Below are 24,541 nucleotides of genomic sequence, written 5' to 3'. Positions count from 1 at the left end.
TCTGCTTGATCCCGGTGTCTATGAATGGTGTCCTGACCCTCATGGGATGCTGAGTGCCTGGAGCTGTCGTGCCTGCCCATTGCGGGACCCTTGTCTGCCACCAGTGCTGTGCCCAGTCCGTCCATGGGTGGACTCAGACTGTTCATGAGTGCTCACCTGGTAGAGGAAAGACCCTGAACGTCCAGACCTTTCCCCTGACCGGCCACGTGCAGACTCTTGGTGGCTGTGCGGATGGGGCCCAGCCTGTCCGTGGCCTGACACTGACTGTGTGTCTGAGTCTTCTGAATGTCCCTCACTATCACTGACCTGACTACCGCTTGGTCCCTGGTGTCCACGGTCACTGACTGCAGATGAAGCTTGTCCACGCCCAGTTCCTGAGTGTCTGGAGCTGTCTGCTGACTGCTGGTGGCGGGATCCGTGTCTTTCTCTGGACTTGATCTTGCCTGTTCATGGGATGATGCAGCCTGTCCACGAGAGGAAGACTCCGCGTGACGAGTGCCTGATTGTCTGGAGCTGTCTGCAGAGTGCCCGTGACGGCTCTGTCTTCGTGATGGGACCGGGATGTCTGGATCCATCTGTTGACTGCTCCCGAACAGATCCATGGTGGTTTCTGGAAGCAGACTCAGACTGCCTCTCAGAGTCTTCTGAGTATCCCTCACTGTCACTGTCCTGACTAACACTGGATCCCCGGCGCGTGCTTGTCCTGAACCCCACTGATTGTCCCTGGCCGGACTGTGAGTGTCTAGAGCTGTCGGCCTGAGTCGAAGCCTCGTGGTGACGTGACCCTGAGTGCCTGGATCCATCTCCTGATTGTTCCTCGTGACGTGTTGTCTGCTTGCACTTCTTGACCCTGACTGCCCACGGGAGGCATCAGACCTTCCCTGGGATGTGGTGTGGCTGTGATGGGACCCTGAGTGTCCAGAGCTGTCTACCGATTGCTCATGGTGGGATCCCTGCCTTCCTCCTCTGCTTGATCCGGGTGTCTATGAATGGTGTCCTGACCCTCATGGATGCTGAGTGCCTGGAGCTGTCTCGTGCCTGCCCATTGCGGGACCCTTGTCTGCCACCAGTGCTGTGCAGTCCGTCCATGGTGTGGACTCAGACTGTTCATGAGTGCTCACCTGGTAGAGGAAAGACCCTGAACGTCCAGACCTTTCCCCTGACCGGCCACGTGCAGACTCTTGGTGGCTGTGCGGATGGGGCCCAGCCTGTCCGTGGCCTGACACTGACTGTGTGTCTGAGTCTTCTGAATGTCCCTCACTATCACTGACCTGACTACCGCTTGGTCCCTGGTGTCCACGGTCACTGACTGCAGATGAAGCTTGTCCACGCCCAGTTCCTGAGTGTCTGGAGCTGTCTGCTGACTGCTGGTGGCGGGATCCGTGTCTTTCTCCTGGACTTGATCTTGCCTGTTCATGGGATGATGCAGCCTGTCCACGAGAGGAAGACTCCGCGTGACGAGTGCCTGATTGTCTGGAGCTGTCTGCAGAGTGCCCGTGACCGGCTCTGTCTTCGTGATGGGACCCGGGATGTCTGGATCCATCTGTTGACTGCTCCGAACAGATCCATGGTGGTTTCTGGAAGCAGACTCAGACTGCCTCTCAGAGTCTTCTGAGTATCCCTCACTGTCACTGTCCTGACTAACACTGGATCCCCGGCGTGCTTGTCCTGAACCCCACTGATTGTCCCTGGCCGGACTGTGAGTGTCTAGAGCTGTCGGCCTGAGTCGAAGCCTCGTGGTGACGTGACCCTGAGTGCCTGGATCCATCTCCTGATTGTTCCTCGCGACGTGTTTGTCTGCTTGCACTTCTTGACCCTGACTGCCCACGGGAGGCATCAGACCTTCCCTGGGATGTGGTGTGGCTGTGATGGGACCCTGAGTGTCCAGAGCTGTCTACCGATTGCTCATGGTGGGATCCCTGCCTTCCTCCTCTGCTTGATCCGGGTGTCTATGAATGGTGTCCTGACCCTCATGGGATGCTGAGTGCCTGGAGCTGTCTCGTGCCTGCCCATTGCGGGACCCTTGTCTGCCACCAGTGCTGTGCCCAGTCCGTCCATGGGTGGACTCAGACTGTTCATGAGTGCTCACCTGGTAGAGGAAAGACCCTGAACGTCCAGACCTTTCCCCTGACCGGCCACGTGCAGACTCTTGGTGGCTGTGCGGATGGGGCCCAGCCTGTCCGTGGCCTGACACTGACTGTGTGTCTGAGTCTTCTGAATGTCCCTCACTATCACTGACCTGACTACCGCTTGGTCCCTGGTGTCCACGGTCACTGACTGCAGATGAAGCTTGTCCACGCCCAGTTCCTGAGTGTCTGGAGCTGTCTGCTGACTGCTGGTGGCGGGATCCGTGTCTTTCTCCTGGACTTGATCTTGCCTGTTCATGGGATGATGCAGCCTGTCCACGAGAGGAAGACTCCGCGTGACGAGTGCCTGATTGTCTGGAGCTGTCTGCAGAGTGCCCGTGACGGCTCTGTCTTCGTGATGGGACCCGGATGTCTGGATCCATCTGTTGACTGCTCCCGAACAGATCCATGGTGGTTTCTGGAAGCAGACTCAGACTGCCTCTCAGAGTCTTCTGAGTATCCCTCACTGTCACTGTCCTGACTAACACTGGATCCCCGGCGCGTGCTTGTCCTGAACCCCACTGATTGTCCCTGGCCGGACTGTGAGTGTCTAGAGCTGTCGGCCTGAGTCGAAGCCTCGTGGTGACGTGACCCTGAGTGCCTGGATCCATCTCCTGATTGTTCCTCGTGACGTGTTTGTCTGCTTGCACTTCTTGACCCTGACTGCCCACGGGAGGCATCAGACCTTCCCTGGGATGTGGTGTGGCTGTGATGGGACCCTGAGTGTCCAGAGCTGTCTACCGATTGCTCATGGTGGGATCCCTGCCTTCCTCCTCTGCTTGATCCCGGGTGTCTATGAATGGTGTCCTGACCTCATGGGATGCTGAGTGCCTGGAGCTGTCTCGTGCCTGCCCATTGCGGGACCCTTGTCTGCCACCAGTGCTGTGCCCAGTCCGTCCATGGGTGGACTCAGACTGTTCATGAGTGCTCACCTGGTAGAGGAAAGACCCTGAACGTCCAGACCTTTCCCCTGACGGCCACGTGCAGACTCTTGGTGGCTGTGCGGATGGGGCCCAGCCTGTCCGTGGCCTGACAATGACTGTGTGTCTGAGTCTTCTGAATGTCCCTCACTATCACTGACCTGACTACCGCTTGGTCCCTGGTGTCCACGGTCACTGACTGCAGATGAAGCTTGTCCACGCCCAGTTCCTGAGTGTCTGGAGCTGTCTGCTGACTGCTGGTGGCGGGATCCGTGTCTTTCCTGGACTTGATCTTGCCTGTTCATGGGATGATGCAGCCTGTCCACGAGAGGAAGACTCCGCGTGACGAGTGCCTGATTGTCTGGAGCTGTCTGCAGAGTGCCGTGACCGGCTCTGTCTTCGTGATGGGACCCGGGATGTCTGGATCCATCTGTTGACTGCTCCCGAACAGATCCATGGTGGTTTCTGGAAGCAGACTCAGACTGCCTCTCAGAGTCTTCTGAGTATCCCTCACTGTCACTGTCCTGACTAACACTGGATCCCCGGCGCGTGCTTGTCCTGAACCCCACTGATTGTCCCTGGCCGGACTGTGAGTGTCTAGAGCTGTCGGCCTGAGTCGAAGCCTCGTGGTGACGTGACCCTGAGTGCCTGGATCCATCTCCTGATTGTTCCTCGTGACGTGTTTGTCTGCTTGCACTTCTTGACCCTGACTGCCCACGGGAGGCATCAGACCTTCCTGGGATGTGGTGTGGCTGTGATGGGACCCTGAGTGTCCAGAGCTGTCTACCGATTGCTCATGGTGGGATCCCTGCCTTCCTCCTCTGCTTGATCCGGGTGTCTATGAATGGTGTCCTGACCCTCATGGGATGCTGAGTGCCTGGAGCTGTCTCGTGCCTGCCCATTGCGGGACCCTTGTCTGCCACCAGTGCTGTGCCCAGTCCGTCCATGGGTGGACTCAGACTGTTCATGAGTGCTCACCTGGTAGAGGAAAGACCCTGAACGTCCAGACCTTTCCCCTGACCGGCCACGTGCAGACTCTTGGTGGCTGTGCGGATGGGGCCCAGCCTGTCCGTGGCCTGACACTGACTGTGTGTCTGAGTCTTCTGAATGTCCCTCACTATCACTGACCTGACTACCGCTTGGTCCCTGGTGTCCACGGTCACTGACTGCAGATGAAGCTTGTCCACGCCCAGTTCCTGAGTGTCTGGAGCTGTCTGCTGACTGCTGGTGGCGGGATCCGTGTCTTTCTCCTGGACTTGATCTTGCCTGTTCATGGGATGATGCAGCCTGTCCACGAGAGGAAGACTCCGCGTGACGAGTGCCTGATTGTCTGGAGCTGTCTGCAGAGTGCCCGTGACCGGCTCTGTCTTCGTGATGGGACCCGGGATGTCTGGATCCATCTGTTGACTGCTCCCGAACAGATCCATGGTGGTTTCTGGAAGCAGACTCAGACTGCCTCTCAGAGTCTTCTGAGTATCCCTCACTGTCACTGTCCTGACTAACACTGGATCCCCGGCGCGTGCTTGTCCTGAACCCCACTGATTGTCCCTGGCCGGACTGTGAGTGTCTAGAGCTGTCGGCCTGAGTCGAAGCCCCGTGGTGACGTGACCCTGAGTGCCTGGATCCATCTCCTGATTGTTCCTCGTGACGTGTTTGTCTGCTTGCACTTCTTGACCCTGACTGCCCACGGGAGGCATCAGACCTTCCTGGGATGTGGTGTGGCTGTGATGGGACCCTGAGTGTCCAGAGCTGTTCTACCGATTGCTCATGGTGGGATCCCTGCCTTCCTCCTCTGCTTGATCCCGGGTGTCTATGAATGGTGTCCTGACCCTCATGGGATGCTGAGTGCCTGGAGCTGTCTCGTGCCTGCCCATTGCGGGACCCTTGTCTGCCACCAGTGCTGTGCCCAGTCCGTCCATGTGTGGACCCAGACTGTTCATGAGTGCTCACCTGGTAGAGGAAAGACCCTGAACGTCCAGACCTTTCCCCTGACCGGCCACGTGCAGACTCTTGGTGGCTGTGCGGATGGGGCCCTGCCTGTCCGTGGCCTGACACTGACTGTGTGTCTGAGTCTTCTGAATGTCCCTCACTATCACTGACCTGACTACCGCTTGGTCCCTGGTGTCCACGGTCACTGACTGCAGATGAAGCTTGTCCACGCCCAGTTCCTGAGTGTCTGGAGCTGTCTGCTGACTGCTGGTGGCGGGATCCGTGTCTTTCTCCTGTACTTGATCTTTCCTGTTCCTGGGATGCCACAGCCTGTCCACGTGAGGAAGTCTCTGCGTGACGACTGCCTGATTGTCTGGAACTGTCTGCAGAGTTCCGGTGACCGGCTCTGTCTTCCTGATGGGACCCATGGTGTCTGGAGCCATCCCTTGACTGCTCCTTAACAGATTCATGATGATTTCTGGAAGCCAATCCGGACTGCCTCTCAGAGTCTTCTGAGTGTCCCTCAATTTCACTGTCCTGGCTAACACTGGATCCCTGGCCCGTTCTTCTTCTCGACTCTATCAATGATACCTGGCTTGTATTTGCATGTCGTGACCTGTTCACTCGATGTGAGGATTCATCATCATGTGACCTTAATGTCTCATATCTTCTGTTTTCTTCCAATATATTATCAGTGGTGTCATCGGCTTCATCCTGAATTGCGTAATATATGGCAATATGGCCTGATTCTGTCCATTTTTCAGCCATTCTTCCTGTATTTTCATAGTCAAATTGTCCGTCCTCTTTTTCTTCTTTCTCTTCTGGTCTTTCACTTATCCTCTTCCCATTGTGTTCTAATCTAGTTATTTCAGCCTTGTTTTTCTCTTTTTTACTTGACTTATGATGGTTTTGTCCATATTCTTCTTCTCTATGTGTAGGTGAATATCCTTTTCTTTCCTTTTTCTCAGAACTAGATTCATGCCTTTTTCCCCCTGTTTCTCTTGGGCTCTTGGATCTTCCCGTATTCCCTTTTCTATTGTTTCTTCTTTCCAGACTTAAGGGTCTCTTTCTCTTTTCTTTGTCTTCTTCCTCTTTATTATCCTCATGTTTATCATGATGACTGTGCTTTCTGTGCTTGTGTCCTGATATTGGTAAATTCTGTTTTCTGGTAGACTCATAGTATGCTTGCGCCAACTTGAATACCATCAGAAGAAACTCAGTGAAGTCAATTTTCTTGTTGTGGTCTATATCCAGGTGATCCATGAATACCTCAACCGTATCTGGGTCATCTGGATTCTGTACAGAGGGAAATCACAGAGGGAGACCGCATCAGAGAGAATCACATTATCAGCCAATTAATTCAAAATTAATTTAGGCACTATGATCTTTGAGTATCAAATAGTGTGACAAAATCTTTTTGTTTTTTTAAGACTTTTTCATCTCATCATCACTCAGGTGTTGTATGTGAACAAAGATGTAAAGACTAGTAAGGTGTCAAGATATGATGGGGTAAGTGACCCTTTTTCTTATTTTAAAAGTCAGAAGTATATATAATTCATTACTTAATTTTATTTAATAAATACCCCGTTATAATGTTGACGTTTGGTGGAATATTATAAATACCAAATACTAAGAACTAATTTACATTAATTTTTAAATATTTATATATTTTTTTCTCTGAGTGTGTCTGTGTGTTTATAATGTACATCCAGGTATAGGGGAAGAAAATAAAATCTATCTCTTTTGAGACAAAATTAACTCTGTTCCTATTTTAAATGAAATAGTTCACAAAGAGCTCAAAATAACCCTTGCTTAGATTATTGATGAGAAACACAAATGCTGTATCCTTTGGTCTTCTCAGACACTCTTACCTTCAGGATTAGCCAAAACTCCTTTTCCAGAAGTTCCTTCAGCTCTTTTTTGCTCAATGTGTCAATGTTTTTATCTTTTTTTGAATATTGCTTGAAAAGATTAATTATGGCAAAGATGTTTTCCAGGAGAGTAGACATCTTTTGGCAATAAATGTGAACCTAGAAAGAAGAAATGAAAATGTACTTTTTTTGTACGTCTTTTTTTCTAGGTTATATTAATTATTACAATCATTTTCCACATTTTAAACCTACATTTTCCTCTAAGTAATTCATCTTCAAGAATGGAAGATGGCCATGAGAAACTTTTCTCTACCATCTACGTAAAGCAAATGAATAGAGTTTTACTTACTTAAATAAAATTGCCCATTTTTTTTTTTTTTTGCCTTGTGCCCACTTACAGCTGGACTTAGCAGTCTCACAGACCTTAGTGTGCTCTAGGTAAGATCATCCCTCTTGCTGATCTTGCCATTGCTAATAACAAGAATTTAGAAATGCTGACTGGTTTTAAGCAGTAAAATTTACTCATATAAATTTACTGAAAATTACTTCCCTAAAAGCTATCTTAATAAATGATTAATTTGCTAAGATACAATTCTCTGAAAGCCAGTTAGCCATATGACAAGATACTCAATGAACATTCATTCAAATTTTCATTTTTTTTAACATTTCATGAAGTTTATAATATTTAATTGTATAGGATGGATTTAATAGCTCTTCAATATTTAAAGAGAAAGGTTTTTCTGACTGGGTTTCATTTTGCCATTTAAGGAATGTTCACTTTATCTCATTGGTGAAGAAATTAGTAAGCATGTCAATAAATCTAAGTATGTATTATAAAGAATTATAACTTTATTAGGACTTACAAAACCAGGTGAAACTAAAATACTGTAGAAAACAATGTGAAGGAGATTACTGTAGCAGTCAGAACTAAAACATTTTTGGACCTTGGGTTGTTTGGTAAGAGGAATTAGATATTAATGAATTTTGCTGTGGTTAAGTCATATATGTATTTTGGTAAGTTTATGGGTATTTAATAAAAGAACAGAATTCATAATTTCTAAACCATTAGAGATGAAAAGAGGAATTAAGAAACTTTAATAATTCAACAGAAGCCAGGAAAGAAGAAAATAAGAAGCACAGGAAAAGAAGGGTAAACAGAAAGTGTAAAATAAATTAGTAGAATTATAAGTAATTTTATTATTATTAATTATAACATATGTAAAATAGACCAGATCTTGCCAGTTAAAATATAGATTGTAAAGACTGAATTTAAAAAATGACAGCTATATGCTTCTTATAAAACCCTTTTAAAATTTATGATTATTTTCAGCCAGTCTTATTTATGATGATATTCTATTCCCTGAACTTATCTTTACTTGCAACATATGCAAAATCTCTGTCTCAAGGATCTCACTCTTTGACCTCCTCTTCTACCCTGATGTCAATAATTCTTTAACCTCTCTATTTACTGCTTTATGTACTCACTTCCTTTTTTACCTTGGTTAGACATTATGGTTAATCTCCCTGATTGCTCCTTGGATACATCCACTTGTCCCACTCTTTCTTATACCCACTGGCCAAAGCTTCAACAACTTCTTCCTTTCCTTTGTCTCTGATGTCCTTGATTTTGATTCCTGAGAACTTGGAAGCCATTGGAAAAGAGTTTCCTCATTCTCCTAATATCTGATCTCCAAACCTGCTACATTTCTATCCATGTACCTTGCCTTCACTGAATTCAGGGTGAATAAACTGTCTGTGCTCCTCCTGTCCTTTACTTTGGCACTGAGCCCCATTCTCTCTTGCCTACCCAAACACTTTGCTTTTGCAGTTGCCTACTTTCTCATATGCATCATTAATTCTTCTTTGTCTACTGGATCATTCCCTTCAGTATATATTCGTGCTGAAATATCTATCTAATACTTAACTTCCCATCTCCACCCCACCCCCAATCTCACATCTACCTTTAGGTACCATCTGATTTATCTGTTCCCTTTTATAGCAAAATTCCTCAAAACATATGCCTGTACATTCTGTCTTTACTTCCTCATTCTTGTTTTCCTTTACTCAAAGTATTTTTCTTTCTAAAAAAAGTATGAAAACTCTCACTAAGTAAAAATATCGTTCATATTTCCAAATCCATGTATCCATGTTTATTTTACATATTACTTGACATATCAGCAGCATTTGATGCAACTGGCTGCATCCTTCTTTAGAGACCCCGCACTCTCAAGTTTCTCCTCCAACATCAGTGGCCACTTTTTTCTTAGCCTCCTCATTCAGCTCCTAATGTTGTATGCCCAATGATTCACTCCTTAGCTTCTTTTCTCTATTATACTCCCTTGGGTCATCTCATCTAGTTCTATATAACTTTTTAAATAAGTTGACAGCTCACAAGTTTATGCCGCCAGTCACCGACTGTCCCCTAAACTTGAGATGTGTATGTCTAAATGCCTATCTGATATTCTTACTTGAGTCTTGTAGAGATCTTAAATTTTTTATGTTCAAAACAGAAGTCTTGATTTTCAACTGCTTTACCCTAACAAATGTCCCACACCTTTTATCCTCATCAGTGATTCCTGTCTTCCTGATGGCCCAAGTCACAAACCTGAAAATTAGTTCTGATTCTCCTTTTCTTACATCCAATATCTATTCCATCAACATGTTTTATTGATTCTGCTTTTAAAATATCCATAAAATTAGTCACTTTTCCCTACCTTCACTCTGTTGCCTTCTCTAGTAGTTTATTTTTATCACCACAGAAATATACTGGAGTATCTTCCATCTTAAAACCTTTCCCTTGCACCATTGTTACCCCCTCCCCCAACATTTCTCCGAACATCTTACTAGCCTAATTAACTGCTTCATTTCACAGGAGTCTTGGAGAAGTTTTCTCTGCTTTCTCTCTTAAAACGTTTACCACCCACTTTCTTTTTAACCTGCTTCTCTCAATTTTCTATCACCAAAGCTCTACTGAAAATTCTTCGTATCAAATCATCTGTGATCTCCAAGTTGTTGAATACAGTGGACTTTCTCCATCATCACCTCATCATTAGCATCTTATTTCATATCTTGGTAGGTGAAATAGAATTAACCATTCCTTTCTTAGTGGAGTCTTTTTGTTTCTTGGATCTCATGACACCATATTCTTCTGATAATTCCTCTTACCCATTGAATGCTGCTCTCTCTCAGTATTCTATACTAACCTCTCTTCTGCTCAATCTCAAAAGGTTGGAAATATCTGTGGCTGTGTCTTAGACCTTCTTTTAAAAAAAAAAAAAAAAACACACACCTTTCTGAGGCAATCTCATTGGATCCCATGATTTCAGATACCATCTATCTGATGACTTCAAAATTGATACCTCTAGGCATAACCTTTTCTCTGAGCTTACATTCATTCATTCATTCCTTCATTTATTTAGCAAATACTAAACAGCTACTAAAGAGTTAGGCACTGTTTCATGCTTTGGAGATATAGTAGGTTACAAGATAGTTGAGATGCCCGCCTACTTTTGTGAAGACAATAAACAATAAATGAATTCAACAATTAGATATTGATAAGTGATATGTACATAGTTAAAATAAGAGTGATATTATACAGAATATTTGGGGGTACTTTAAGGAAAGGAGGTTTTGTGGTAGAGGGGACATTTGAGCTTAAAATGGAAAAATAAGAAGGAAGTAGCCTTGTTAATTAATTGGAGAATTTTAGCAAAGGGAACAGTGCAAAGATTCCAAGATGAAAATCAACTTGGCATGTTAGAGATATAGAAAAAGACCAACTCAGAAAATTGCGGACAAATCAGGAGTAATACAACATAAAGTCAGAGATACAGACAGGGGTCAGATAATGATGCTCTTCTAAATAAGGTGACATTTGTGCATTTTATTTTAGGTGTGATGAGACTAGATATTTTTTGGTAAGAGAGTGATCTAATATGGTTTGATTTTTAAAGATTGCTTTGTGCAATTGTTTATTAGTTTGTTTCAGACTAACTCTGAATACAACTAGAAAATGTGTGTGTGTGTGTGTGTGTGTGTGTGGTGTATGTGTTTGAAGGTATCACACAGCTGTCAAGATTGTGACAATTTATTGGGGCTTACATTTGGATTTAGAGGGAAATACAGTGTTTTGGGAATTAAGAGACAAAATTTTCTAAAACTGATGAAAAATATCAAGGCACAGGTTCAAAAGGATATTACAAACTCCAAGCAGGAGATATAAAAGAAAACCAAAGCAAGACATATAATAATAAAACTGCTGAACATTTGAGGCAATGAGGAATTGTATTACCTTCAAAGGAGCAACAATAAGATTGATATCTATCTTTTCAAAAGAAACAATGGGAGCTAAAAGACAATGAAATGTTATATTCATCTTTCTGAAGAAAAATAAGTTATATGTTAACAGTGAAAATGTCCGCCAAAAAGGAAACATATAAAGATATTTTCAAGCAAAGAACAGCAGAGCTAATCACCAGAGAACTGCTGTAAAGGAAATATTAAAGGATAATTCTAGTTGGAAGCACAGAGGAGCAAGAAAGAATAAGAACAATGGAAAGAGCATATGTGTGGAAAAATATAGCTAGATATTGATTGCATAAAATAATAATAGTAAGCTTTCAGGATTTAAGATAAATAAAATTAAATACATAACAATCCCAGATAAGGCAGTGAGAAAATGGAGTTAAGTATTGTAGGATACTTGTATTATTTGGGTAGGGGTTAAAGTATGTTTTTCTTAATAATACACTCTAACAAATCAAGGATGCATGTTATAATTTTTAGGGCAAGCATGCAGATAATAAGAGTGTATAATTAATAAGCTTTTGTGTAAAGATAATTAACTGGTAGATATTTACTTAATCCAAAAAATTCAAGAATAGAAAAAGAAATATAAAACAAGTGAGACAGTAGAAACCAAGTAGTAATATGGTAGAGATGTAAACCAAATAGTTCCATAATAACACTGAATATAAATAGAGTAAATATGTTACTTAAGAGACAAGACTGTCAGAGTGGATTAAAAAAAAACTGTATGCTGCTGCTTATAAGAGACACACATAAAATGTGATTAAAGTGATTGTAATTGAAAGGATGGAAGAAAGAGATACCATTCAAACTCTAAAAGAAAGCTGTTGTTATTATAATAATATCTGTCAAGTAGAATTTAGGCAAAAAATATTGCTAGAAGGAAATTTTATAATAGTAAAAGATAATTCTCCAGGAAGCCTCAAAATATGTAAATAAAAATTGACAAGTATAAGGAGAAATAGGCAGTCTACAATCATAGTGGGCTTTTTAAATACACCTCTCTCAGCAACTGATAGAACAAGTAAAAAATATGTAAGAATATAGAATATTTCTACAAAATATTAATAAAACATCAACATACATTAAACACTATACCTAACAACTGCAGAATACCCATTCTTTTGAAATTGACCATATACTGGGCCGTAAAGCAAGTTTCAATAAATTTTAAAGGGTTGAAATCACATAGTTTGTTCTCTAACACAGTGGAATGAAACAAGAGTTAAATAATAGGAAGATAACTGGAAAAATCTTAAAGTGTTTGAAAATTAAGCAATAACTTCTAAATAATCAATGGGTCATTGAATAAATTACAATGCAAAATTAGAAAATATTTTGAACTAAATGAAAATGAGAAAAATATGAAATAGCATAACTTGTGGAATACATTAATTCTATGCCTAATAGATATTTATAGCCTATATATATATACACACACACATATATACACATATACACTCATATATATACACACACATATATAAATGATATCTCTCCATCCTTTCATTTTCAATCACTGTTATCATTTTTTATGTGTGAATCTTATAAGCAGCATACAGTTGTGTGTGTATATATATATATAAAAGACTGAAAAATTAATTACCTAAGCATGTATCTCAAGAAGTTTTAAAAAGAACAAATTAAGCCCAAAGAAAGTATAATGAAGGAAATAATAAAGATAACTAAAATTAATAAAATAGAAAGAAAATTTAGAGAATCAACAGTGCCAAGATTCAGCCTTTGAAAAATCTAATAAAACTGATAACCCCAGCAAGATTAATAAAGAAAAAAAGAGTACAGGCATAAGTACCAGTGTCAGGAAAGTAAAAGGGGACATTGCTCTCGAGGTTTTGGACATTAGATAGATGACAAGAGCATATTATATAAAACATTATACCAGTTAATTTGAAAATTTAGATGACATAGAAGAAGTGTTTCTAGAAAAACACTTGTTAACAAAACTGAACCAACAATAAATAGAAAACCTAAATAGTCCTATGTTTATTAAAGAAATTGAATCTTAAATGCATTCATTTTCAGTAGGGGAAGAACCGCAGGTCAGATGGCTTTACTGAATTCTATCCGAGGTGAAAGAAAGAAATAACTGTAACATCACATAGATTATTTCAGTGAAATGAAAAAGAGGGAACACCCGTTTTATTAATCTAAACTGGCCTCAGTACCATAACCTGACAACGATATAAGAATCAAAATTTTCAGGACAATTCCTTTCATATAGATGCAAAACTCTGAAAGAAAATAATAGTAGACTGAATTCAGTGGTATATAAAAAGAATATACGTTATTCCTAACTACATTTTATTCCAAAATTCATATTTGGATTAACATTTGCAAACCAACCAATTAAGTACTAAAATAGAATAATGGGGAAAATTATATGAACCTCTCAATAGATGAAAAATTGATAGAATCCAACATTAATTCTGATTAATAAATAAAAGATTGATTGTCTTTGAAAAATGTCATAGCAAAAATTATATTTAATGGTGAAATGAAAGCTTTCATCTCCAAGTTTGGGAATGAGACTAGTATGCCTGTATCATCCTATTGATATATACTATGTATAGTACCATCCTCTTTGACATTGTACTAAAAGTCCTAACTAGAGCAATACATTAGGAAAAGGAATTAAAAGCAGAGTAATTGGAAAAGAAGTAATAAAGCTGTTATTACTCACAGAATAACTTTTGTGTGTGGAAAATCCAAAAGAATGTATAACTAAACTATTAGAATAAATAAACTAAACATGCTTCTGGTTATAAGTATATAAAAATCAATTATATTTCTATATAACTGCAATGAACACTTAGAAAATGAAATAAGAAAGGATGCTGTTTACAAAAGCATAAAAAATCAGGAAAATTTTAGGAATAAATCTAATTAAAGGTATGAAATGACTGTACTCAGAATATTATAAATGTTGAGATTATAAATGCTGAGAAAATGAAATAAGAAAGGATACTATTCATAAAAGCATAAAAAGTCAGGAAATTTTTAGGAATAAATCTAATGAAAACATGAAAGAGCTAAACTCAGAAAATTATAAATGTTGAGATAAACTAAAGATTTTAATAAATGGAAGACTATATAGCTTGTTTATGAATTGAAAGTCTCAATAGCATTAAGATATCAAATCTCCTCAAATTCATTTATAGATGCAATGAAATCCCATTCTGAATATCTGAAGTTTTTTTAAAAATAAAGATTAATAAGGTGATTTCTAAAATTTATATGAAAATGTAGAGGGCCAAGATTAGGTAAGACCATCTTGAAGAAGACTAAGTTGGAAGACATACCAGATAGCAAGATGTGTTATAAAGGAAGACAATATGGCATGGTGCAAGGCTAAACAAATGGAATGATAAAAGATAATAGCACAAAGTCAGTCTTATATCACTCTGGACATTTGGTTAATGGCAAAGATGGTAGTGTAGGTCAGTAGAGAAAGAATAGTCTTTTGAATAAATGGTGCTGTGTTAATTGAATTTTCAAATGGGAAAAAAATTAGTTTGCGGGTAGATTTTACATGTAAGAGATAAGGGAAGATAACATTGGAGAATATTTTCAGGACCTTGGGGTGGGGAAATACTCAAATAAAATTCAAAAAGTACTAATTACTAAGAAAAAGACTGATAAATTGTACTGCATTGAAAGTAGGAATGTTTATTCTTTTAAAGATACCATTAAAAGAGAGAAGGACAAGCCACACAGTGGGAGGATACACAAAACACATTTAACCAATAAAGGAATCTGTCCTGAATATAAAAATAGCTCCTATAAATCAATAGAAAAAATTACAGTTAAGCCAATGGAAAAATGAATCTCTACCTTAGGAACTTTACAGAAAAGGATATCCAAATGGACAATAAACATATCAAAAGTTCTCAACCTTGTTATGCACCAAGGAAATGCAAATTGAAATAATGTGTGAGACCACAATACACCCACCAAAGTGACTAAAAAGATCAGACAGAAAAAAATCCTTGACAATACCAAATATTGGTGAGAATGTGGAGAATTGAGATTTTTTTTTATATACTGCTAAAGGCAGCATAAGCTGACAGAAACACTTTGGAAAATTGTTTGACAGTATCTAAGTCCTAGTGATCTACTCTTAGGAATATTCCCAACTGAAATATGTACATATGTGTAACCAAAAGTAATATACACAAAAGTGCATACACACAAAAGTGCATAGCCCTATTATTTATAATACCCTTTAAAATGGAAGAGACCCAAATATCTATCCATAGAAAAATGGATAAATAAATTGTTGTATTTTCAGATAACATAATAGGCAGTGTTGGGAGATAAAGGTAGCCTGAACTAGGTTGATAATGGCAGAGGGGGGATAAATGGATAGATTTGGCATGTTTGTAGGCAGAGTTGACTGGATGTGGTGATGAATCAGTGTGATGAGAAAACAGGAATCGTGGATAACTTCTAGATTTTGCTATGAGCAAACAGTTATTTCTCGTTATTTCTGTTATTTCCATCATCTTTCACATAAAAGACAGCAGTCTCTCCCTGTTCCTGCTCTTGCCTTCCTATAATCTTGTTTTCCACATAGCAGCCCAGAGTGGTCTTTTAAAAACATAGATTATCTTACTCCTCCTGCTTAATACCCCTTTAAGCACATGTTAAAATCTAATATGTACTGTTTTAATTCTACTGTGCCCCTCTTTACATGGCCTACCCCTATCTAGCTCTCTGACATCACCATATACCACTGGTCCTCTTTTTAATTATGTATGCTCTAAGGCACACTAGCTTCTTTTTGCTCCTTGGAACAAGTTTACTCTTGCCTAGAATCTTGTCCTTTGCCTTGGCTAGTTTCTTTTGTGTTTAAGATCTCAACTCAAAGATAACTCCCTGGAGAGTCTTCCCCTGGCCATCTAATTTAAAGCACTCTCCTCCTCCCACCCATCACTTTACTACAAGCTTGTCCAATCTGTGGCCCAGGACAGCTTTGAATGTGGCCCAACACAAATTTGTAAACCTTCTTAAAACATTATGAGTTTTTTTTTAAAGCTCATCAGCTATTATTAGTGTTAGTGTGTTTTATGTGTGGCCCAAGACAATTCTTCTTCCAGTGTGACCCAGGGAAGCCAAAAGATGGGACACCCCTGCTCTACTACATCACTCTTATTTTCTTCATTGTTCTTATCACTATTTGAAATTATCTTATTCATTTATTGTTTACTGAATGTTTCCCCCTACTAAAGGTAAGCTGCTAGGAAGTTTATGTAGCTCACTGCTGCATAGTCAGAGCCAAGACCAAATAGAAGGTAGTTAATACATATTTGTTAAATAAATGAATAAATGGACAATCTAACAATATAGAGTATTGAGTAGCTCCACGGAAAGCAAATTTATGCCCTCGTTTTCCTTCTACCTAGAAATAAAGCTTTTAGTGACAGTGCCACTAAAAAGAAAGAGAAAAACCCTAAACTTCCAGAACCTTTTGCCTTACAGTACACATACATTCAGATTTCCGCCTTGGTTAATAGTAAGTAGGCAAAATTAAATGTATTCCTTCTTACCTTGTTCACCAAAAGACCAAATAGAATGTAGCCTGAAGGAACCTGCTGGGTATTGAAGGCTGAGATAATGGCCCTTTTATAGCAGGCTGCATGCAGGGAGGAGCCACCCTCTGTGGGAAGGTCTGATTCATTCCTAACCAAATCTAGATCCACCCATATCTCCACCTCTATTTCTCCAGCAACATGTGTTTACTTCCCAGCTTCCTCACGTACTCATCTGTACTTGTTTTAGCAAGTTCCACATTTAGGTTTACATATTGGAAATTTTATGGAAGGGTCCCTTTGGCCAAAACAGGTTTTTTGTATGCAGGGCCCACACCTACTTTTTTGTAACCCCACTTTGGCTTGGCAGGTGCTTGACAAATATCTATTGATAAATAAATTTCCTGATCCTTGTCTCTAGAAGAGTAGGACATATTAATACATTTGTAAGAACTTGAAATTCAATTTGTGATAGGAAAACATCACAAGCATCTACATATATGTTCTTTTTTAATCTATGAATTCCATCTTTGGGTACTGAAGGAACTTGCCATGAGATGAATGCTATCTTCTAGAAATTATGTTCAGTAGAGGATAGGCAAATTTAATTTTAATTTTTCAAAGCAGAACAAGAATATGAACAATAGAGTTAGAAGTGGTGATCACTAGGAGCATGAGTTTATTAGGCAAGACTCATTAGTGTAATTTTACTTTGTTTTCAAGGTTATTACATCGTGGCATCAGAAACATGTTCTACATACTCTTCCTACTTAAACAATGAATTTTCTCATTTATTGCCACAAATATACAGGGAACTCCTATCCATGGTCTGTCTTATGATATACACACTGTTATGTTGAGCAGATTGCATCTCCATATGGATGTCCCATGGTTATCTCAATCCAGTGTTGAAAACTAAACTTACATTTTGCCTCCTACCAAAATATACTGTCCTCCAGAAGTTCATATATTGGTAATGATGCCCCCACACACTGGGTGTCTCAAGCTAGACACAGTCATTTTCATTTCTCCTTTTCCTTAATCCCTCGTGCCCATGTCACATCATATCAATTCTATTCAGACTTATATTTTGTTATGTAGGCCTATTCTCCACCTACAGTGCTATAATTTTAGTTCTGGACCTGACCATCTTTCAACTGGGTATTGGTAAAGAAAAAAAAAAGTGTCGTAACTAGCCTCTCTTTCTACTGTTAAGCTGGCTAATTCATCTTACCATCTTATGTCATTTGCTGTGCTGGTGTCTTCCTGCCTGCAGAATTCCAAATTTCTTTACTTGACATACATGCCCCTTTACAATAGGCATGAATCTTTCTTTTCAGTTGTCCCTCTTATTACCTGTGTCTCATGGAAAAGTCACTCTAGAGTGAGCAATATTTCTTGGATGAATCCCTATTGGTCCACTACTGTTTAAAATCTTTGCATGCTATCCTCCACTACTTTAACTTGAGAGACCCTCAACCTTAACTTCTCTTTATCTTTTAAGATTCTTCAAAATTACCAACTCCTGCATAAAGTCTTACCTGACATCTCCAGATTTATCAGCGTTCCCTCACATACTCTGTATTTACCTCTCAATAGCACTGGTGATATGTATATTAATTACTTATTAATATATGTGCCCCCTGCCCCCTGGTGCCTTGAATCCTGTGTTTCTTCTCACCCTAGCATTGACTGGGTCTGAGTCATCCTTTGTGTCCTTGGGCCCTATAGCAATGCCTGGGACATGATCAAATAAGAGATGCAAGGGTGTGCCTATCTTGTTCAGAGTCAAAGAGATAAAAATATGCCTGAGTTTTTAAAACTGTTGTTAATGTCCTCATTCTTAACTTTATTAGACCATTGATTCTTTCTTTTGTGGAGTATCAGTTAACACCTATAGAACACAGATATTCATTTTCTCCTTTTTTCTTCTTGGGTTTAATTTTTTTTTGCCAGTAGTTGTTGCATTTTTGTCTCTACCGTGATGTAATAATGATAGTAATCTATATTGTATACTCATTATGTGCTAGGAATGTGCTAAGATTTTGCATGTATTAATTTTAATCATCAGGACAACACTTTGAGGTCATTATTATTCCTCTATTTTAGAGATGAGGGAATTGATACTGATAAGGCACCCAAGGTCACCAAGCAAGTAAGTTACAGAACTAGGATTTAATCTGAGGTTATTCAGACTCCAACTCCCACATTATTTCCACCATGGCATATTGTTCTGGGTGTGAATTTTATCCTTTTTTGTTAGCCTTATTTATATTTTTAATGTTTTAAACAGTGATTTCTTTCATAGTACCCACGTCTTGGATAAACTTAACTGTGGAAATCATTGCAGGACAGCAGAAAGACTAGACCACAGACTATGAGTGAGTGAAGAAGGTAGAGTCGAGAGAGCGTCAAGAATGAGACAATCTTGGATATGACCTTTTAATGTCCAGAAGACCCCAAATCTTGCAGAATTATGTCAATATGGAGGGCAGTGTTTAGTGGTCTTCTCTAGGACATTTTTCCTGACCATGTTATGCTCATTGTATTTTATCAATAACTTGGGTGAAAATTTGGATAGATGGCAAATATTTTTAGGATAGACTGAGGTTTCAAGAATATTTTACCGTGTTGCACCAATGGCTGAAATCTGATAAATGAATATTATTGAAAAAGTAAAATTCTGACTCCAGTTCCAAATTACACTTTACAAGGATAGGGTAGAAGACATGAGTAAAAGAAGCAGTATTGTGGCAGTGGCAGAGTGATGCCATAGCCAAAAAGGTAATGCGATATTAGACTGCATTAAAAGAAACACATTAGCTGGAACAAAATAGGTGGTGATGCACTTCGCTCAGCATTTATCAGACTATTTCTGTAGCTCTTTGTTCAGTTCTGAGGACCATTTTTCAATAAGGATATGGACAAATTGCTATGTGTTCTGAGTAAAGTAGATAGAATGATTGTCTAGATGAGTGGCAAACAACTCAGTGGGATGGATGGATGGATGGCTGGAAGATGCAATATCCGCCTTTGACTATATGAGTGGCTGTTGTACAGAAGAGGGATTATACTTGGACTATAGAATCTCAAGGCAGGTAGAACTCAGATAAATATTTAGAAACTATAAGAAACCATGTTTTGGCTTTATATAAAGTAAGGACTTTTTAATAGAATTGTTCAAACATGCAAATAATTATTTTTGGAGATAGTGAGTTCCCTATTATTGCCTAGAGAATTTTGAAGTGGATGGAATCTTGGCATCAACTGGTTTAATCTGCTCACATTGTAGCTGAAGACTAGAAGATCCAATGTTGCACGGCTGGTAAATTAAAAAGTCAAGGCCCAGGCTCCAACTCAGGGCTTTTCACTCCAAAATCTCTTTATGTTGCATCAGGTTGCACCAGTGTGCATCAATTACAGGGAGATGAATATGAGAAAGGGATAATTGGGGTGGGAGTTAGGTAGAGGAACATTGGATAGATGTCTGATAGATGCCCCTTTCAACCTGAGAGCTACTATTCTATGATTGAAGTAAATTTCTTTGCTTGACTCAGTTCAGCTCAGTTCAGATAGTTATTTGATCTGGGCAGTTTAATAACTGCAGGGGTAACAGAATTTTGAACTACACATTATGCTGCAAACAGGAGGATAGTTCTTGGGTTTTCATGCCCCACTTTCTGCCAGTCTGCCTGATCCCACTTGCATGCTAGCTTTTTACCCTCAGAATCGCACAGGAATTTTCCCCCCTAAGTCTTTAAAATTCTTGGTTGTTGAATAGTGAACTCTGTGATGTGGCATGTCTTCTGTATCTCTAGAGAGATCTTATTATCCGTATCATTGTTGCCACATAAATGCTTTCAGAGGTGTTTTAGGTGTCTGTAGTTACATATTGTGGCTGCCAGCATTTGCTAAGGAGTGAAGAGAACTCCCCCATGGCAGGAGTTATTGACAAATAATAAATTACAGGATTTCAATTATAATCATTCAATTGGTTGTCCCTCCCTTTTCCTACCCAGTAGGCTGGAAAGGCATTGTGTTGCCATCTGGCCTCTGGGCTGCTGATGTGGGTCAGATTGTCACAATTCAAGGATCAGCCCTTTGAGATGTGTGACTTAGGCTGTAGGAGTGAAGGGGAGTTGGAATTTGTGGTTAAATGATTTCCTACAGGAGCTGTAGTCATCTTTTGGGAGGTGCTGTTTGGGCTTAGAATTTTTCCAGGTTGAATATTCTCTTGAATTCCGTGGCATACTTGAAGCTGATATTCCTGCTTCATTAGCCATACAGTGGTGGAGCAGTATCTGGCTAAAACATTTCCACTTGCAGCTTGTTTTTACCAGGACAATGGTGATGGAAAGGAATCTTGATCCCAAGCAAACAAAATGTTCAAATTACCATTGATGCCCTCAGACGCTGCTTTCTTTATAGCCAGTCTCTCTCTCTCTCTCTTTCTTTTTTTTTTTTTTTTTTTTTTGAGACGGAGTCTCGCGCTGTCACCCAGGCTGGAGTGCTGTGGCCGGATCTCAGCTCACTGCAAGCTCCGCCTCCCGGTTCACGCCATTTTCCTGCCTCAGCCTCCCGAGTAGCTGGGACTACAGGCGCCGCCACCTCGCCCGGCTAGTTTTTTGTAGTTTTTAGTAGAGACGGGGTTTCACCGTGTTAGTCAGGATGGTCTCGATCTCCTGACCTCGTGATCCGCCCGTCTCGGCCTCCCAAAGTGCTAGGATTACAGGCTTGAGCCACCGCGCCCGGCCTCTCTCTCTCTTTCTGTCTCTCCCTCTCTTTCTCTCTGTCTCTCTCTGTATGTGTGTGTGTGTGTGGTGTGTGTGTGTGTGTGTGTTAGAGACAGAATGAGAGAGAGACAGAAAGACAGAGAGAAGGAGATAAAGGATGTAGAAGGAATGAGTGTGAGCGATAATAAGGCTTTTCCAGATACAAGCAAGCCATTTTATGCCAATGTGGATTGTCTTTCTGTTTTTTTATATGCCCAACATTTTCATTCTCAGGTACTCATTAACAGTTTCTTTGAGATTTGTAGAAGAGGAAATCAGGATGACCGGCAAGGTTGGATATTGAGAATAGAATTGAAGGAAGCCTGTGACAGAGGTATGTGTGTGTGGTGGGGAGGTGTATGTGACACATGTTATTCCAGCTACTACAGATGCAGAAGTCACTGGTCACACACACACACACTCAGAATGTATGTGAGAGAGATAGACAGATATAGAGAAAACAACGATCAAATATGAGTTTTTTGTATAGTGAAGAAATATTCTCCAGGAAGTGCTTATATCAAAGCTAATTTTCCCCAAACTTATAGTGCTTTATTAAACCTCTCAAGTACAACTACAGAGATGGCCAGAGGCATTCTAAGGTGTGAAGGGAGGGGCATTTCTGTAGTAACTGTGTGGTATGAAAGTATTCTCTAACAATTAAGGACAAAAGTAATAACAAAAAATAATAAATAAAACAACTTATCATCCCATATAGTTAAGGGAGAAAACCTTCATGACTTGACTCTTAAATGGTTATAAACAGAGAGATGGTGAGATCTTTAGGGTGGCTATTTCAGCAATGACTAGTATCAGCAGTGAAGGATAGACCATTCACCATTTCATGTTCCATAGAAACGAACAGTGAGGACTGGTGACAGAGTGATGCAGCATCATGAAACTGGAAAAAAAAATCCAGGAGCAAGCCAGAACAGAGACATGATAGCTATTCATGCCAAGGGCTTCACCAGGATTTTCTGTTCAGACATGGTCTAACATAGGCCAATAATTACAGGAGAATGTAGATCAGGAGGGACCGGAACTTGGAATAAGTTTCTACTCTCCCTTCTCACCTGTTTCCTTTGTATATAGGGATATTAGAGATATATAGAATAGATAGACAGACAGACAGACAGAGAGATAGACAAGAATATTACAGAAGGAAAATTTCTGCAGGTAACTGAGGGAAATTCAGACTAAGAGATAGGTCACAGTATTTAGGGATCATTTATTCATTCAAGAAACATTTCTTGCCAGTGACTACTTGCCAGTCACCATGCTTGTCACAGAACTGTAAGTGAAGAAGGCATGCTCCTTGTCATCCAAGAGTTTATAATCTAATAAAGAAAGCATACATATAAACAATATGATATGTGTTATAATAAAGGCATTTGTAAATACCTTTCGGAATACCTTAGGTATTAGTAAATAGCTTTTCTTGAGGAAGCGAGTTATTTTCTTTTAGAGAGGTCAAGGGGAGGTATTATTTGAGCTGAACTTTAAACAATGCATTTATTGGATTGTATGGGAAAGAACAGGGAGAGGCAGGCCTGAAAGATCATATGGAAAGGCCTTGGAAGGCTTGGAAGCTTCTAAGTGATGTAGATATTATTTATATTGGATGGCAACGGAAGGGTTTTTAAGTGGAAAATTGCCAGGAGCAGATTTTCATTCAGTAAATGTAACTACTAGAAGTATGGATGGTGGATTAAGCTGGATACAGGCAATTTATATAAAAGAAGAAAGAGATAGTAAAGTCTCAAACTAAGGCATTGGCAGTGGGATTGAAGAGAAGATAAGTTTTAGAAGCAAATCTTGGTGATGCATTGGAGGCAGAAGATGAGAGAAGGTGAAGAACAAGAGGTAATAGATTAGCATCCCGGCAAGCAGCTGATGTTGGGCAGGTTAGGGAGGGCAACCCAATGAAGTGGGCCTGACAGGTGGACTGAACTCAATAATGGAGAAGGCAGGAATAGGAGATTTCAGTGGGCAGTGCATAATGGGGAGTTGGTATCAACAATGTCATGTCACTAGGTAGCAGGACCTTAAGGCTCATATTTTAGGCCAGGACTTTAAACTTGGAAGTAAGGAAGACTAAAGAACAAAGAAGGTTTCTATCATGACCAGGCAGAGACTTTTATCATAACCGAGAAAGATCAAAATCAGATTAGCAGCATAGTTGAACTGATGCTAATTCGTGAGCTTTAGGTAACTTCTATTCTTAAATTCCTCCTGCTGAAGATCAGTACTTATGGATGATGGGGACCCTCACCAAGTACCTCAAGACCCCTCTGTCTACCAGCACTAACTTTTTATCAACTTGGACTTTATTCTCTCATTGTAAGTCTCCTGGTTACTCATTCTTCATAATTCACCACCTACACCCTGTAGATTAGGCAGATGTTTGATTGATAATCTCCATGACTATTGGTAAAGCACAACACCAGACTACACCACACTCCTCTTACCCAGGTGTAGTTAGGGGAGGGCCCAGAATAGTATATGTGGTTTAACTGTAGGAGCAGAAGGGTTGCATAATCAAGTAGTTTGAGACCTAGATGAGTTTAGAAGGTGAACATCAGAACCACTCTGGAGTTGTATTTACATGTTATTTACAATTTTTGCTCATAACAAAAGTAAAAAAATTATTCAAGACCCTAAACTACCGTATTTCCAGAAGAATCACTGAGACCTAAGGCTCCAAAGTCCCTCAAATGTTAATTTTTGAGACTAATGATGCTCTTTTTTGTTAACCTAATGGATTCTCACATCAGTGGTGACCTTGTTGAGGTAGAGGTGGATGCACACCACCACCATTTCCACTCATTTTATCAGCATTCCTTAAAGTATGGCTTCCTCCATTTCTTAGAGCATTTGTTTTGAGTGATTTATGTTATTTTAGGATATCCAGACAACTTGGAGCCAAGTCCCCACAGTTGGATCAGACAACTTTTGGTGACATCTTACAGTGTGGATTATCAAGCCAGTGTATTAGTCTGGAGCCTAGGTTTTTTGCCTTTAGCTTTGCTCGGGATGACTTAGCTGCTCTTCTATGGCAATACTTGA

The 24,541-nt window shown here is 40.4% G+C and overlaps 1 protein-coding gene and 1 long non-coding RNA gene across 2 annotated transcripts in view; one reads left to right on the top strand and one right to left on the bottom strand.

The window, feature by feature from the left end:
* Positions 1-16,766, bottom strand: part of FLG (filaggrin) — a 20,943-nt gene extending 4,177 nt beyond the window's left edge. The window contains 24 exon segments of the mRNA XM_033196711.1: positions 1-69; positions 71-428; positions 431-535; positions 538-558; positions 561-833; positions 836-976; positions 979-1,008; positions 1,011-1,077; positions 1,080-1,561; positions 1,564-1,661; positions 1,663-1,945; positions 1,948-2,469; positions 2,472-2,492; positions 2,495-2,941; positions 2,944-3,099; positions 3,102-3,325; positions 3,327-3,429; positions 3,432-3,785; positions 3,788-3,877; positions 3,880-4,755; positions 4,758-4,794; positions 4,796-6,271; positions 6,847-7,005; positions 16,722-16,766. Coding sequence (XP_033052602.1) covers positions 1-69; positions 71-428; positions 431-535; positions 538-558; positions 561-833; positions 836-976; positions 979-1,008; positions 1,011-1,077; positions 1,080-1,561; positions 1,564-1,661; positions 1,663-1,945; positions 1,948-2,469; positions 2,472-2,492; positions 2,495-2,941; positions 2,944-3,099; positions 3,102-3,325; positions 3,327-3,429; positions 3,432-3,785; positions 3,788-3,877; positions 3,880-4,755; positions 4,758-4,794; positions 4,796-6,271; positions 6,847-6,984 — 6,371 coding nt within the window. The 5' untranslated portion in view covers positions 6,985-7,005; positions 16,722-16,766.
* On the top strand, positions 6,437-24,541 carry LOC117074829. The gene is made up of 3 exons (XR_004433728.1): positions 6,437-6,484; positions 21,710-21,809; positions 24,378-24,541. It is a non-coding gene; the product is annotated as an uncharacterized LOC117074829 (long non-coding RNA).

The sequence above is a fragment of the Trachypithecus francoisi genome, unplaced genomic scaffold (genome assembly GCF_009764315.1).
Source record: "Trachypithecus francoisi isolate TF-2019V2 unplaced genomic scaffold, Tfra_2.0 Lachesis_group5, whole genome shotgun sequence".
Classification (NCBI taxonomy): Eukaryota; Metazoa; Chordata; class Mammalia; order Primates; family Cercopithecidae; genus Trachypithecus; species Trachypithecus francoisi.
Note: the sequence above shows the minus strand (reverse complement) of the source record. Positions and strands in the feature narration are given on the sequence as shown.